Below are 18187 nucleotides of genomic sequence, written 5' to 3' on the forward strand. Positions count from 1 at the left end.
ATTGTTCATACACATATTAATTAATATAAAATTTTGACCAATTTATCCTTTGAACAATTGTTCATACACATATTAATTAATATATTAATTAAATTATTGTTTATTTAATCTCATTTAATAATAACCGTTAGATGAGAAAATGAACGATTAAGATGGGTTAGCATAGTTTGCACAAAATATTGGGTTAGTATTTGAACCAGCCCCTATATATGTATATGTATATGTATATATATATGTATAAAATAGGTGGAATCATATAATTAATAACAATTTTGGATTGGGTCGGTTGATATGCGTCTCATATTTTATTTTAAAATTAAACGATTTAAATTTCGTTTATCAAACTCTCACTTGATAAATGTTTACCGATAAAATTTTACACTATCACTTATTTACTATATAAGATTTTATTCAACAAAAACGACGTCTTATACAATAATTTACCCAATAAGCGCTAATCGTGTTCGTGGTAAGAGTTGTCTCTCTCAAGTATTGGATAAGGTTCTTGGATTTTGTCTCACTTTTACCGGATAAGATTATTGGCCCTTACTATACTCGTCCCGTAAGATAATGTAATTTGGTAAACGCTTACCCGGGTGAACGTTTGGTAAACGACCCCTTAATTAAATTGCTTTATTTAAAAAGATATTTGATTTAATTTAATTGATTGAAATTATACGTTGATACATTTAGGGGCCGTTTATCAAACACTTACCCGGTAAGCGCTTACCAGTAAAATTCAACACTATCACTTACTTACCGGGTAAGATTTCAGTTAACAAAAACGGTATCATATGCAACAATTTACCCGGTAAGCGCAAACCGTGGTAAAAGTCATCGTTCTCATTTATCGGGTAATAATCTTGGTCCTTGTCTTGCTCTTACCGGGTAAGATTATTAGTCCTTAACATATTCATCCGGTAAGTTAATGTGCACGAATAAGCGTTTGATAAATGGTCCCTTAGACAACTTAGACCAGCCAAATCAATTAATAGTGGTTGGTTTCACGGTTTTGTCTAAAATGAAAATGAGTATTTTCATAAATAAATAAAAATGGACTGTAAGCCCAAAATCTACATGTTCTCACATAATTCTAACCTTAAATACCAGTATTCTTTAATTCCAAAACACCTGTTTTTATATTTACAAACAATATGCATGTAGTAAGCAGTTTCCAGAACTACTGATTGAATCTACAACGTTCAAACATGTCGATGGATGTCAACATGCAAAAATCAAAACCGCATATATGTAAAATACGTCCGACGGGTATCAAGTTCGAACCTTTTATATTTCGAATTTCTTTTATGGCAAAAAAAGAAAAGAATGAAGGGTGTGATAGTGAAATGTGGCATAGTTGTCTTTTGGCAAACATGAAGAGCACATGATGAAATGGCATTTATACCCTTTGGTGTGATGCATAGAAAGGTAGATTTCCCAATCTTTATGAGCAATGAATAGGTACCCTTTCCTTTTGTGGTGTGGGGATCATTCAAAATCTTAATAGCAATAAAGAGATATATATAATGAATCTAATTCAATCTTCCACTTTCACATCTTTTTCAAAAAGCTACCCTTTATTTGTAAAGTTTGGTCAAATCCAACCCATCTTTAAATTTATTCCTCCAAACACTTTCTTTTATATCTTTTTTTTTTTGTGTGTGTGTGTTTTGGTACATATACACTTTCATATTCTTTCTAATCATTTATCTATCTTTGGTGTATATGTTATTTAGCATCGTACCAAAATCGTGTGTGAAAACGTTTGAAGACGAAAAGGGTATGGTTATCTTGACGATTGGTGAATAACTGTCAACTGCTTTAGCGTAACAAGTATGCAGGTAGACATTCTTACAGGATCATTGTAAGACCTCAAATTCAAGTCTAGATAATACCCACTTGTCGTATCCATGAGGGATGCACAATTTACTTTTCCGAGAGCACAATGATGGCATATTAGAGGATGACGACATACCCTTTTTCCAGAAGACGTGTAAGGAACAACCACGCAAAATCTTTGTCCAACTTAACGAAATCTTTTGCTCAGCGAGAACTTTAAACGTACTACTTTACACGATATATGGGTATCTTTTTTTTTTTTTTTTTTGTATGTAAACCTTGTATTCTAGAAAAAAAAATGAATCCAAGAGTTTGTACAGATTTTGGGTATTTATCGGGACGGGCCGGATATAAAAAAGAACCCGGGAACTGGATTGGGCTATACATGATTATGATTGGGCTTAATTGGATTATCCAGAGAAAACAGTCCACCAAGCTCAAATTGGTCGGAGAATTTTCCGGCCGCCGCTGCTTCGCCGTCTAGATTACATTCCACCAGGTGACTGTGACTCCCATTGGGTTTCCATCCCTTCATTTATATACGTGTATCTGTGCTGCACTTGTTTCTTTTTCTTACATCTGAATTTAATTAGTCCAGGGATTCAGGTATCTTTAGTATGAGGGTCGGTTGGGTGGATCGGGTTGAAAGCATTTCAATAACCTCAATCCGATGTTTACGGTTTGAAAAATCTTAATTCAATCCAAACAAAACCAAAGCAAAGCAAAGCAAAGCGTACGGGTCAAAATATTCTTGTTACTTTGAATATGTTGTGTTTTATTCATAATTATTTTTTCATCATTAATAATAAATTTTGTTATAGCTTATCCATACTCCTTGTAAGTACATGATGGTGTAATTGTCTTGTGCATTCGTTAATAGAGACTTAACAATTATACTAAATCCATGATTCTAAATAACTCGTCATGGACTCATTATGGCGTCAAGGTTTGTGATCGTCATCGCATTAACCCCCATGGCTCCACTCTAATGCTTAACTTGCATGTTACAATGCCTCATTCTATAAGGTGTGGCCGGAGCTACTTTAATGTATAACTAGTATGGGAACCGTGCGTTGCGCGGTAATATGAGTACTTTGATTAATAATTTGAGGATTGTCTATATAAATGTATATATTAATTGCTAATAGAATCATCAACAAATCGTATTCAAATAATTCGAAAAAATTAAATAAAATATAGTAAGTGAAATTTTAATATATACACACATACACACACGTGTGTATATATATATATATTGAGAGAGAGATTTGTTTAGTAATAAAGTTGTAAAACTAAATAAAATGAGTAATAATAACGACGGGGATATTAAGGAATCTGATATAAACTCAAGAATAAAAAATACTCCACATAAATATATGTCTCCTTCAAATGATGATGTACATGTACCATTTTTCATCCTCAACACACACCTTAACTTCAAAAATACAATAGTGAATAAACCAACCATACGATATGTATAAAGTTACATACCAAACTTAAAGACTTCAAATCTTTATAACCCAATAGATAAAATTATATTGCAATCAAAATCACAACATGAACATACATAAAATTATAATACGACTAAACTTACGATAAKAACATACTTAAAAATATARTCCAATCAAAATYTTGATACAAACATACGTAGCATTCTAATACACTCTAAATTAWYATATTCATAAATTCCCACAACCCAAACTTGAAAACTTCAAATTTTATATATAAATGTTAAAGAACTCGGAAACCTGCAAACCAAAAAACGTTCAACATAAGTAAAAATTACATAGTGAACTTGAATATTTTAAATCTTCACCTAAAACATAAGAGTTATATTGCAAACAAAAATCACGATACAAACATAAATAAAATTATAATGCAAACAAAATCATGAAACAAATCVATATAAAATTATTACCTTATATTACAACCAAAAAATCAAATATTGAACTTAAAGACTTCTTCAAATCTTCATGACATAATGCATAAAAACTATAATGCAATCTAAATAACGATACAAACATACATAAAATTACGGGAGAAGTGAAAAAAAACTATGAATATTATTAATAGTAAAATAGAAGAAAAACCAAAGAGAAAGAAAATAAATTTAGAGATGTATAGGATTGAGATAAAATTTGAGAGGGTGTGAGAGATGAAAATGAATAAATAGTTTATATATTTATATATATATATATATATATATATATATATAAAAATTATTGATTGGAAAAAATGAATGTTTTGAAGTTATGTCATTAGAATTAATATAGAAGGAGATGGATGGTTTGGAGTTGAATGCAAACATTTAAGAAAAAAAACATAAATTGACAAAAAAATATAGTAGTGGATATTGAGAGAATGAAAGAGAAAAAGAAAAATGAGGAGTCTTTAGAAGAGGCCACCTCAGACATTAGTTAAAAAAATCTCTAAAATCCCAACAAAATTAAAAAGAATTGTATACTCGGATTAATCGTCTCGAAATAACCTGGAAAAAAAATGTAACCATTAAAAAAGGACATATTGAAGTTTGGTGATGCTACATAAAAAATTATAACAAAAAAAAAAAACTTTAAAATCTCAACAAAAGTCAAAAGAAATGCATACACATTATTTTCTCAAAGTATACTTGAAAAAAGATAACCATTACAAAAACATGTTGAAGTTTGTTAATGCTACATCATGGTTGGTAGTACTTTCAAGATTCCATCATCAGATCATTAATCGAACCACTRTTGCCATGAAAACTCTAAAAATGTTGTCAAGAACAAACACTCTGTTTCATTGAGAAAACTTATGACAATTATAGAAGAGAAAAGTAAAAAAAACAAAATTCTAAAATCCCAACAAAAATAAAAAGGAACGCATACTTGAATTAGTCTTCTCGAAATAAACTTGAAAATATATTTGTTGAAAACTAACAATTTATGAAATGAAAAACAAATCAAGTGATGAAGATGAAGAAAAATAGATTGAATGATGAACAATTCATGAAAAAGAGTTAGAGAAAATGAAAGGATTATGTTAAATGCAAACATAAATGAATAATGAAAAAAAATTAAAGGAAGATGAATGAAAAAAAAAGATAAATAAGTTTCTAACCTTTAAGAGAAGCTAAGTCATCAACTTTGGTTTCTCCTTTAATATATATATATATATATATATATATATATGTATATATATATGTATATATATATATAGACATACCTTTTAAAAATTTTGAATTCTTCTTCAACTCTCACCTCTTTCATCCCTCACTAAAAGAATTTGTAGGATTTCATTTTGTTTATTATTGAAACTCCGAAAAATAAATTTTATTAAGGAATAAAAGAAAGTAAATGAAAGAGCAAATCAATAGTTGGAGGTTATCTTGTGATTACAAAATATCAAAATCTTATTCGAATTTATATGATTCAATCATAAATACAAGCATAATCTATAACAAATCCAACAATATTGAAAAAGAAATATGTAATAACAAATCACATTTTTTGATGAATAACATTTCTACATACCTTTTAAAATCTTTGAATTCTTAAAATCTTTGAATTCTTCTTCAACTCTCACCTCTTTCATCCCTCACTAAAAGAATTTGTAGGATTTCATTTTGTTTATTATTGAAACTCTGAAAAACAAATTTCATTAAGAAATAAAAGAAAGTAAATGAATAGAAGCAAATCAATAATTGGAGGTTATCTTGTGATTACAAAATATCAAATCCAATCGTAAACACAAACATAATATATGATAACAACAAATCCAACAATATTGAAAAAGAAATATGTAATAACAAATCATATTTTTAATGAATATAATTTCTACATACTTTTTAAAATTTTTGAATTCTTTTTCAACTCTCACCTTCTTCATCCCTCAGTAAAAGAATTTGTAGGATTTCATTTTGTTTATATTGAAACTTTGAAAAACAAATTTCATTAAGAAATAAAAGAAAGAAAATGAAAAAGCAAATCAAGAGTTGAAGGTTAAACTTGGGTATACAAATTTACAAAAAACCCCCCAATTAATTATGAACTATACATTCTTCGTATAGTGGTAGAAAAGTCTTTATTATATTCAACATTTAAAAAAATCAAAAAATTGAGAAAAAAGATAAAAGAAGTTCTAAGCATTAGAATGTGCCACCTCATTATGCTTGGTTTCTTCTTTAATATATATATAGATTCTATCATTGAGTTAGGTTTGATTGGCCGGGTTGGTCGGATTTTTGAACACTCTTGATACTTGATTCTGAAGTTGTTTCAGTATTTTTCAGTCGATTAGCGTTGGGTTTTCTCCTTTAATATTTGCAATCTGGCATAGACTATTTTTATGGACTTGGTGTGTGGAATGGTCATTGCGCACCAACTGTTAGATGGAACGCATAAACGAGTATACAATCTTTCTAATTGGTTTAATATTGATTTAGAACCATTTAATAAACCATTACCAGGTAAGCGCTGATCAATAGTATTTTATCTTACTAATTGAGCATGAAGAATTGAGGATCTTAATGATAAGAGGTATGGCAAAGATCGAGAGTTTTACCCGGTAACTGAGGAAAAGACTCTTACCCACCGTTTATTGAGTTTAAGACGCTTACCAACAAACCTGTTTTAATTGTCGAAAATGTTACACGATAAAGTAAATAACCGTAAATATTTATCTTTTGCTTTCAATGTCGTAAAACTCAAATCAATGTACCAAAAATGAAATGAATTAATAAACTTCCATGCTTCAAATTGTTCTAAGTTTTGTGATTATTACATTTATACCATTAAAGTTGAAATAACGTTTTGGATATCAAGAAATATATACAACCATCTTATTTTGAGATACAAAGATTGAAACAATGTCCTACAAAAACCACAAGTGAGATCTTCTACACAAACTCAAACCGAACTAGTAGCCTTGATGCGGTGTACGGATCTCCTTTGCGGTTACACAGCGGAACTGCACGGATTCCGGGCCTCAATTCACTAACCGGAAGACAAATTTGCCCCGCAAAATCATCTTTCTCGGACATGTCATATTCATGGACTTCTATCCGAAGTAAAGCTATTTCAGGAAGTGTTAATGGGAAGCTGAACTCTTCATTCCAAACAGGTGTCCAGTTGTCCTCCTTTGGCTTTGTCTTTCTCATTATTTCGTCCGCAGGTGCTCCGGATATACCCACCTGTTTACGGGTAACAACCAACAACGAGTTTAGAGAGATTTGGCTTTCGGGATCAAAGTTCATGGCTCCATGCTAAAATGCAAATACAACTTGTATGATGTGTAAAACTGAACGATCATTACCCTTGTGTAGAAATCTGGTGGGGAGTATGTATCAAAATGAGTTTGCTTGAAATCCAGATGCCATCCATCTCCCATATAAATTTTCACCTGTTAAATGATGTATGATTATGTGAGAAGTATTTTTCCAAGGGAGTAGATACTAGAGGGTAGATCTTTTCTGGTAGTGGTGTAACCTTTAAAGTTTTCTTCACTTGAAGCTTTGCTTTGGGATCAAACACCTCATTATTTGGTCCGGTTGTCATCAGAAAATCTGGTTTTTTCACATAACCACAGCCTCCATTGGCTCTGAACATTCCATGCATCAACCAGAGTGATCTCCCATATCCCTGCATGTAAAAGTCGAATTTAGGCTATTTGACGTTTACACAGTTTCATGGTATTTACTAATACTAACATGATCTAACATGGTTCTAGCAACATAAAGCGGTCAATTTCATAGCAATGTGACCCAATAGGTTAAGTATGATTTACGTGTTTTTTCACATAACCACAGCCTCCATAGTGCCAACTCCCTTTCAAAGTTGTTCAATGAAGGTTATATAACGATTATATAACGAATTTGGTCTTTTCTGACATCTACAAAAACTAGGTGGAACACCATGTGAGAAACTAAATCGATACAGCCACACTGTTTCAAGAAAAGAAATTTGATAAATGACATTTTCTGTTTTGAGAAAGACTAGGGATATCAAATACTTTTCTTGTTTAGGAAACAGAAAAATTATGCGCACCTGCATGTTAAATGCAACCATCTGAGCTCCATGTAGCCAACCAATTAGTGGCTTGTAATTGGAGGAGGTAAAACGAGTGCCTTTGGGATATATCCTGAGAATGTTCTTCTGGGTAAACCTGGAATGAGAAAAGCATCATCAGGTCTGGGGCCTCTGGGCCATAAACTTGACCTCAAGAAAAACTAAGAACACATAAAAATTAAAGATATTTATCACTCACTCTTGATGTTAAAGTGATATTCCTTCTACCTTGCAATAACTAGTCTATACCTCACTATATGCTGTTGATGGCGTTCTGCCGCCTTTTCCAGTGCTTGTTCCGACAAACTTAGACGCCTAACTTTATCCTTTTCGACTTTGAGTGCCTCCTCTAGTCCACCTTTGGGTTTGCCAGCATGAATAGCAATCAAACTCTTGTATGCAGGACAAGAAACAGATTTCTTTCCACGATCTTCTGACTCTTCAGTATCATGATCATGGTCACTTTCATCGCTTTCGTCCTGCAGACAAGTAACACATGTAACTCAGTACACAAACAAGCATCTTGGGAGTTGAACAGAATCATACTCAAAAGTAAAGAATATCATGACCCAGCAAACCTTATCGTTTTTGTCTTTGTATGCTATAGCCTTTGAGGGCTCTTCGCCCCAAACATCATCATCATCAGCATCTTTAACCCTCTGTGATTTGGTACGCTGGTCCTCTTCAGCTTCTAGGTACTCCTTTGGAGGCTTTGTTGAAATTAAAATTCGATACTTCAAGCTTTCAGGCGTTGGTAATTCTTTTAATTTCCCTGATTCAGGGCAAAATAGCATCTCCCCAAATGTTTCCGTAACCATCTAGAAAAAAATATAGGTGAAAGCATTAAAAACATGATAAGACAATATAGAGTCAGAATTCACAAAGGAAGCATATTCACCTGAGCCACCTTGGCTTGAAGATCAGGTGTAAGGTGGTCTTCAAGTGTTATAACAACTGGATAAGGAGAGGCCACGAAGGCGTGCTCTTTGATTGATTTCAAACACCTTATGAGTTCTACAGGAGTTGTCAGGGTCCTGCTTGTACCAATACATGGTTTTGATAAAAATTCACATTATCTTTATGGTTAAAATTTGCTGCTAATAAGTATGGACATAAGTTGCATACCTTCCATGAAGAACATGCACATTATCTTTAGACGAATTTGGCCATAAATCAAGTTCAATTACTCTCACACCTCGTTTCAGTGCCTTGATGATTGGCACTTCACTGCAATCGCTACTTAACTGGTTTCCAGTCAAGTATGAATTGTGGCCCGTGTAAATGAAATAATGGGATAAGGGAGCAGTCATATCTTGGTGAACCTAACAATGGAAGGCAAGCATAAACATCAGGTACCTTAACAAATTCCTTTCTTATCAAATAAACAAATACAGGGAATATTGTAATGAAGATATGAAGAACTGAGAAGGTCAATATGGCAAAAACATATAAAACAGTTGTCTGCAACTTCTAGCTAAGCTGTCTCCCCTCGCAAATATATCAGTTATATAATTATAACAAGCATGGCTGTTGATGGATCTTGCAAGAGCAAGATTATACAGATTATTGTTTGAAACATGGAGCGTTTTAGGTGCACAAATAGATGTTTTACTTTTCTAGTCTACATCCTGCATACCTCATTTCCTTTCTCCATTACAGGCCCAATATGAACAGAAAAGTAAAAGAGGGCGCACAAGTTACAAAGTACTCCAGGAGGCCGGGATTATTCGTATATATGAATTTAAAACTTTACAGCCAGGCAGCTGATTACTTTTCAGTGACACCATTAACGTTGCAGACAAAATTAGATTGCTTGTGTTGCATCTTCCGATGCCATATTGAAGAGAATTCTTTAAACCTTTGGAGAATATACACGATTGCTCTCCAATAACTTAAGATGAACCAGAAGTGAAAAATCAATCTTGCCACAAGTGTTGGTTACTTGGTTTGTCTAATTGTCTTAATCTTGAACCAAATATACAAATGTTGGTACGTGCTAGCCTAACTTTCAGCTTTCCATATCCCCGACTTCCTCATCACTATCAACGTAAATTTGTAACTAATTTAGACAACGCTCAAGCATCTACAACAATTAAAACAGTATGACGGTTTCCAATATAGCAATCCCGTTGACTTTTGAGATCAAACCCGGTATACGTAAAAGGGAAATCTAAGATGGACTTTTTATCAATTCAACATGAATACTCGTTACGAATGTGGCTTATTACAAACTTTAATGTAATTAGTAAATATTTATGACAATTGATATCAATTCAAAACTTTTTGACTAGGAAACTCAACATGAATATTCGAAGATACCTGAGATCTAATTGGGGGATTAAGCTCCGAGTTGAAGAGGTAATGATGAAAATCCTCTAAAGTAAGAATCTTCCTGTTAATAAACAACGCAAGGGGATGCCTTTTGTGAAGGACCTGCTCCACTAGACGCTCGGCCTCTGAAATCGACACTGCCTCTCCATCGCCGCTCTGGCACTCCTCAATAAACCGCCGCAGTTGGTCGGCAGTCATATGAATCCCACCATCGCAGTACTTTTCAAACGCTTCTTTGACATCAGAGGGCGGATCGGCTTCAGTCACTTTGAACTTTCTAGTAAAGCAACAACACACTTTGTAACTCCCCATTCCACTTCCGTTCACCTTCCTTCCCTCCTCTAGATCTGTTTGATATAGTTACGATGAGAGATAAAGAGACTGTGTACTTTACTTGCAAAGGCAACGTGAATCTTGCAGGCACATATATACATGTAGATGTATATTATATATATATATATATAGAGAGAGAGAGAGAGAGAGAGAGAGAGAGTTGATGAGAAACCTTGAAGACTACGCGCAGCATACGCGCACTGAAATACACATTGAATTCACACAAGGACGATGATGGAGAGAGAATTTAGGGTTTGTATGTGTGGATGGAAACTGTGGGGGCTTCTTTTTATATAGAAAATAAGATGGATCTGGTTGTTTGTAATTGTAGTTATGGAGGTTTTTATGAACGTGAAATGGTTGACGAATCAGTTTCCCGCCTTCCTATTTTCAATCTCCTTGTTGTCTACCCTTCCTAATTTATCATCTAATTAACCATTTTTGGAAACCAAATTCACCTTTTAATATTTTTTTCAATCTAATCTTATATTTATATAAACTTTGATTAAAATAGAAATTCGAAAATGTTTGAGATTGTTTATTTAAAACAACTTATGTTTTTCTACAAAAACACTTATTAACTTATTATAAGTCAGAATAGTTTAACTCTTTAAAAATTTCTTATTACCGGATAAAACATAAATCGTTTATCCAAACAATTAAAAATGCTTATTACCGGTGTCATACCAAAATAAGTCAATAAGTTGTTTTTATAAAAAAATCCCAAACACCCCTTTAGTTGAGAAGATTGATTATTTTAATCAGTTTTCCTGATAAAATTAGTAAATCAAAAGTATTTTTAATGCAAGCAATTTATTATTGAAATTAAAAAAATTATATTTATTGCATATAAATTTATATGTATTTAGTTTAAGATAATGAGTTACATTTTAAAGAAAATGGTGTTGGTAAATATAGTGAAAGAGAAATTACAGGTTATATTGTGAATTTTCATTTTATTTAAATGAAAATTACCCAAATAAAATGAATCACATTAATTAATAATGGTCATTTTACATTTTATCATCGTGTACCAATCACTATATTTAAGCTATTATTATTTTGTGTTTAAATTTATATTTAGGTTTTCTCAATATAAATATTCATTTTTAAAAAAATAATTGCACATTATTTTACAATCATGTCCTTAGTTATTAAATACATAAATTAGTTATACTCTTTATTATTAAGGGTAAAACTGTCATTTAGTTTATAAAAATGTAATAGTTACATTTATTATAATTGTGTCTTTTTCATCATGGACATTTATTTTAGGACAAAATAAGTATTTGCTTATTGCATGTCAATCATCATATCACTGTATTGTTGGTTAAAAAATTTCATTGTTGTATACCAATCACCATATCAAGTTATTGTTGGTTAAAGTTACTATCTCATTATTACATACCAATCACTATATCAGATAATTGTTAGTTAAAAGTTACTACTTCATTATTGCATATCGATTAGTATATCAAGATATTGTTGGTTAAAGTTAACGAATAAAAATAATATGTTGGAGAACAAAAAACGAGTTTCATTCCCCTAACCAACCATTTATTTTCGATGATCATTGTAATTCCGAAATCAATAAGCGGTGGAATATAATAAGAAACCGAAATAACTGGTATTATAAATATTCTGTATAATCTAACAAACCAGAAAACAAGTCAATTTTTGCTCCTCCTGTTTGTAGTATCATGGAAATAGACTTATGTTCTGTAAGTGAAACCTAAAAAATAGTGAGAATCGCAATCTAAAGTTAAATTATGGGCCGTTTACCGAACTCTTACCAGGTAAGCGTTTATCGGATGTCACTTACCTTTACCAATGAGGATAACAAGAATCGAGAATCTTACTCGGTGAAAGACATAACAAGGACCAAAAATCTTACCGAGTAAGTGATGGGAAGACTTGTCGGGTAAAAGACACTTAGCACAATCGATTTTGATAGTCGAGAACGTTTTCCGATAAGGTAAATAAAAGATGATGACTATTGCAGACAAAAACTTACTCAATAAGTATTTGATAAACGACCCTTTAGTTTTTGCTTCTATTAGAATATTGATTAAGTTTTTAATTAGCTCACGTTTAACATTATAATTTTTCTTTTATATTTTCTAGATATTGTTTTTATTTTTAAAAGCACACAACTTTATTTTCTATTGTAGAATTTGGACATAAAAAACAAGGAAAAAGAATACAAATGTAATTACTTTTAATTTAAAAAAAAATACATTAATATCAAAAAAGTTCCACCCAATAATGTATTTTGTTTGGGCTAATGATGAGATTTATAGTGGGATTTGGTGTTTGAAATAACTTATTGACTTATTTTAGTGTTGCGTCATTAATAAGTACTTTTGAGTGTTTGGATAAACAGCTTATACTGGTGTCATACCGGTAATATTTTTTTTTGAAGTTAAATTATTCTAACGTATAATAAGTTGATAAGGACTTTTATAAAAAAACATAAGTCGTTTCAAATAAGCAATCCCAAACATCCCCATGTATAAAATAAAATAAGATGTTTTAATAAATTCAACATATTTCATTTAAGAAATACAAAGATTGATTTGCATTTGAGATGGTCATTTGTGTATATGGCTTAATAAATTCATCTTTTTAACCAATTACTTCATTATTTTATTTATATATATTGTTTAATTCAAATGATAAAACAAATGTATTTTATTTAAATGACATAAAACTGTACATCTGAAAAGTTTCGCTTATATATATATATATATATATATATATGTATCGTTCAGTCATGTGTTTATAACTGATGACCAATCTGATTGTTCAAATTAATTAAACACAAGTTGTGCTCAAAACTTAACTTAATGATTAATACCTTTAAGTACTACATGAGCATGTGATTAATCTCTTTAAATCTTATACACAAAACGACGTGTACAAAAAAAAAGTTCAAGTACCATATTTTTGACTAGCGAGTTCCTTGATTATGTCATTTTAGGTATGGCATTTATTCGTTCAGGTACCGTATCTAACATCTTGTTAGCATAAATTTGTAAAGTATTTAATGCATGCAGCTAAACTGATATATGTAATATTGCATTTGGAGTAATAATAATGCTTGATAATATTTAATATTTAGTTTTCGAAGACAAATATATGAACGGATGTAAACAAGTGATATTTCTACCTAAAGCAAACTAACTAACTTTGTGTTCGTCTATGTTCAGAAATTTAAATACGATAAATGTTATAGACCACATATGGGATACGATGGCGTAGAAGACTTACCAACTTACATTTTGTGCGTATTGATTTAGTAATCATGTATTTATGTGTGTAAGAGAAGTGATATAACGACATAAAAGGCAACAAACTGTTGTATCATGATTTGTTTTTTTCCGTGACCATAAAATGTAAAGAATAACACGACAAATTATCAATCTTATCTTGTAACCCGTTTTTATTACATATATGTTAAAATCACTTTACAAACCCGTTTTAATGAGGATGAAAAGTCTTACCCGGTAAGTGAAGATGACAACTCTTACCTAGGTGAGCGCTTACCTGATAAATTGTTGTATCTGATATGTTTTGATACACTAAAATCTTACGCATTACAATAAATTATAGTGTTGACTCTTATCGTAAGCACTTATTGGACAAACATTTGGGTAAAAGCCCCTAAGTTACAAATTTCGTCCATGTGATTTTATCTTGGTTATGAAGAAGGTTCCCGGACCCTAAAATTCATTACTAGCGTCCTTATGGTTTCATTTTTGTTATGGATCTAGTCATTTGCCCCAACTTTCGTTCAAAAAAACTCTATTAAATTAGGGGCATTTGAATTATTTTGCTATTTGTTTAATTCTATATTAAAATTAAATTAATATCATATATTATATTAATTAATCTATATTGTATAAATTTATGTATATTACATCAATAATATCAATATGTAAATTCAAGAGTTCAGTGATCCTGCTTTAAGATAAGCACCAAATCGCTTAAAAATATGGCAGTTTTGAGTTTCATTTTCTAAGTTTAATGCATAAAACTAATTAAAGTTGAGTCAGTTGTATAAATACGATTTTAATCAAATATTAAACATGACTTTTGAACGTAAACCTGACATTTATTTAAAGTTATGCATCAAAATGAATATTTTGCCAACTTACAAATTATTAAAATTAGATGTTATTTTTATTGTGAACATTTATTATGGAACATAAGAAGCATATAGTTAAATTAGTGAAGGAATAAAGAATTAGAGAATAAAATATATGATAAAATTATTAAATTAAAACTTCTATAATTAAGTCGGTCCTTAAAAAACATAACACTAAAGTAAAATTATAAAGGTCAATTTATTTATTATATTTTTTTTTGAAAGGCAAAAAGGAAGGACAAGGAAGAGAGCTTCGGCATGACCATCACCCTCACCAAGCCAACCAATATATTAAACAACAGATCCAGCAAAAAGCTAGACACAAGAAGATACAAAAATCCATCACAACAAGCGAGAACAAAAAGAAACAAAACCAAAACACCCCCAGACAAAGACCAAGGCAAAACCCAAACCAAAGACGGGCTAAGAAACTAAACAAGGTAAGGAGAGAAAGACCAACTATCCCAATTAAGATGAAACTTACGATTCCTGTTCCCCATCCAAAGCTTGGATAAATTTTGAACACAAGGGAATGAGTCTTCACCTTTCTTCTTAATTATATTATATTATAATTTTATTACATAAAAAAATTTAAAATATCAGAGGTCTCTACAAAAACATGTAACCGAGTCTAATATAACTAGGCATGTAAACTAACCGAATGAACACGAATAAGGTCATGTTTATATTCATTCATTTAAGTTATTAACCGAACATACGAACGAACACGAACATTAAACGAACAAATTTTTAGGTGTTTATGTTTGTTTATTTAAAAATTAGACATGTTCGTGTTCGTTCGTTAAGATGCTAAACGAACATAAACAAACAATAACGAACGAACATAAATGAACAGACTTAAAAGCATAAACAAACATAAATAAGGTAATTGACTAAATTTAAATAAGAGCCCGTATTGGATTAGCCCAAAAATATTTTTAACTATTTATGGGCCAAGTTTTAAGATTTAGAAAATTTCCCGTTTGAGTCCATGCCCTTTCTAGTTATGACTCATTAGCCCTCGAATTTTTTAACTTCCCATTTTTAATCCCTATGTTGAAACTATCTTTTCATGTTGGTCCAAATTTCAAGAATGTTACACGTGTCATATTCTCTCTCATCCCTTCTTCTTGATACCATGGATGCATGGCAACAAGATTCACAAGTGCAGGTCTTTAAAATCTAATTTCATCAATAAAGAATCAACAACATCATTGGATTCTATACTGCATTCCCAAAATGCGTCATAAAAGTAGAAACCCGTTAACAGAAAAGCAAATTAACAGTCACTAATGAAGAAACATAAGCAACTCAACTGGTTTCCTCTTATTCAAGAACAATGGCGATTTCTTGTCAAGAACTCAAACCCTAGTTATCAACATACCAAAAACTACCATCTGAACACAACTGAATCATATCTATGAACAAAATTTGAGTGGTTCAACAAGCATATAGAATACCCATGATCAAAATCCTATTATTAACAGTTCTATTATGGTGTAAGATGATTACTAGAACCTACCAACATTCTGGTGGTTAGAAACTGTCCCTACCATTGCTGTCCCTAATCCAGAACTCACATCCGCAAGAATAGTCGGATCGCTGCAATGTTCAGCAGCACGAACAATCGCTTTAGCTGTCTTAGCCGGATCTCGAGACTTGAAAATGCCCGATCCAACGATAACCCCATCACACCCCAACTGCATCATCAGCGCTGCGTCTGCCGGAGTTGCAATGCCTCCGGCACCAAAATGAACCACCGGCAACCTCCCTAGTTCCTTTGTCTTCTTCACCAATTCGTAAGGTTCACATATGTGCCTCGAATATGCATCAAGCTCGTAGTCATCCATGAAGCTTAGTCTACGAATATCACCCGTAATCGATCGCATTTGGCGTACGGCCTCCATTATGTTCCCGTTGCCGGACTCCCCTTTCGTCCGGATAATGACGGCGCCCTCGCGAATTCTGCTGAACGCCTCGCGGAGGTTTTTACAGCCGCAAATGAACGGGACATCAAAATCGAGTTTGTGAATGTGGTATTCCGGATCAGCGGTGGTTAAAACCTCTGATTCGTCGATGGAATGGACGCCGATTTCTTCAAGGATTTGGGCTTCGACGTAGTGACCGATACGGGTCTTGGCGAAAACGGGAATGCTGACTGCTTCCTTGATATCTTTAATGATTTGGGGATCGGACATGCGAGATACGATGTGTCTGTTACGGATGTCAGCGGCGAAGTTCTCCAGAACCATGACGGCGACGGCGCCGGCCTCTTCTGCGATGCGAGCTTGAGCAGGCGTGACGACGTCGATGATGACGCCACCACGGAACAACTTGGTACTACCATCCTTGCCGGAGAAGATTACTTGATCGACTCCGGTGAGTGGTCTGGCGACGCCGTAAACCGTCACTTCGCCGCCTTCGTCTTCGGCCATTTTTGATCTTTCTGTGAAGGTAAAGATCTCTGTAAAAGGTAGTGAATGAGATTTAGAACGAAAAGGATTGAATGCAAGAAATCGAAAGAGAAATTTTTTGTAATTCCGTTGGAAAATTGATATTTTCTGGGAACGGCAAAGAGGGATTCCCGTCTACTTATAGCCGGGATTCGGGTGACTCTCGCCGGAGGTCGGTGATCAATAAAATCCAATTAGACCCTTTGATTATAATCTAATTACATGTTACCCCTTATACTATATTATAAAGTATTTGTTAAAACCTTTTAAAAATTGTTTTTTATGCATTAAATCTTATTTATTGATACATATTATTTGAAATTCAAGATTACACGTAAATTATGCATAAATATAACTTATTAATGCTTCATGTTTGAATATAAAAAATCTAAAATAATCAAATAGAAGATAAATATCTCATTTTAAATATAAAAAATCTAAAATATAATTAGGATAATTATTAAGTTCTAACATATACTTAATTCTTATCTTTATAAAAAATTATATTATTAAACCAAAAATAAAAAGTTGCATTATAGAAATACACAGAAAATGAAAAAATTTAAATAGTTAGTTTGATACTTTTTTGAATATTTTAATATCTTCATATTTATATTTTGTTCAAAAATAAAAACATTATCAATTTCTCAAAAACACATAAAATTGTATTAATAACATCGATTGAGACAAAAAAAATAAAATAAAAATAAAATCTTGATAATTCTTAATGCATGTGCGAGTACCATTCTAGTTTAAATAAAATGATTTAATATGTTATAATATTTTAAATTCTGAACAATTTTTTATACGATTTGTTTTTCAACTAATTTTTTTAACATTATTTTTTATTTAAAAATGAGTTGTTACAACAATTTATTGTTTGCAATCAAATTATAGGTGACGACATCAAATATATGCATAAGAGAATATTTGATATGGCAATTGTAACCGCTATAAACTAACTATAACCACCTCAACTAATTAACTTGACACGTGCATGGCACGATTCTCTTCCACAATWTACATATATTATGTAT

General features: G+C 31.8%; 2 protein-coding genes across 2 annotated transcripts; both read right to left on the bottom strand.

Moving 5' to 3' along the window:
- Nucleotides 1–6647: 6647 nt before the first annotated feature.
- Nucleotides 6648–10636, bottom strand: LOC112512095 (phosphoinositide phospholipase C 4-like). The gene is made up of 9 exons (XM_025117903.1): nucleotides 10206–10636; nucleotides 9012–9208; nucleotides 8785–8920; nucleotides 8465–8704; nucleotides 8136–8365; nucleotides 7866–7983; nucleotides 7308–7460; nucleotides 7135–7221; nucleotides 6648–7012 (listed from the first exon to the last, which is right to left on the bottom strand). Exons 1-9 carry the CDS (start codon nucleotides 10527–10529, stop codon nucleotides 6719–6721), a joined length of 1779 nt encoding a protein of 592 aa, XP_024973671.1. The 5' UTR covers nucleotides 10530–10636; the 3' UTR covers nucleotides 6648–6718.
- A 5572-nt stretch (nucleotides 10637–16208) lies between these two features.
- Nucleotides 16209–17027, bottom strand: LOC112512096 (pyridoxal 5'-phosphate synthase subunit PDX1-like). The gene has a single exon (XM_025117904.1). It carries the CDS (start codon nucleotides 16947–16949, stop codon nucleotides 16209–16211), a length of 741 nt encoding a protein of 246 aa, XP_024973672.1. The 5' UTR covers nucleotides 16950–17027.
- Between the last annotated feature and the right edge of the window lie 1160 nt (nucleotides 17028–18187).

This window comes from Cynara cardunculus (assembly GCF_001531365.2).
Source record: "Cynara cardunculus var. scolymus isolate 2C chromosome LG 5, CcrdV1, whole genome shotgun sequence".
NCBI classification, from domain to species: domain Eukaryota; kingdom Viridiplantae; phylum Streptophyta; class Magnoliopsida; order Asterales; family Asteraceae; genus Cynara; species Cynara cardunculus.

Bases quoted from the DNA above. Each gene is read 5' to 3' on its own strand.
- LOC112512096 (XM_025117904.1), bottom strand. From the start codon at position 16,949: ATGGTTCTGGAGAACTTCGCCGCTGACATCCGTAACAGACACATCGTA.
- LOC112512095 (XM_025117903.1), bottom strand. From the start codon at position 10,529: ATGGGGAGTTACAAAGTGTGTTGTTGCTTTACTAGAAAGTTCAAAGTG. The intron at 7,222-7,307 runs GTTACACCACTA...ATCATTTAACAG, and splicing joins AAGTGAAGAAAACTTTAAAG to GTGAAAATTTATATGGGAGA. The intron at 7,013-7,134 runs GTAATGATCGTT...ACCCGTAAACAG, and splicing joins CACCAGATTTCTACACAAGG to GTGGGTATATCCGGAGCACC.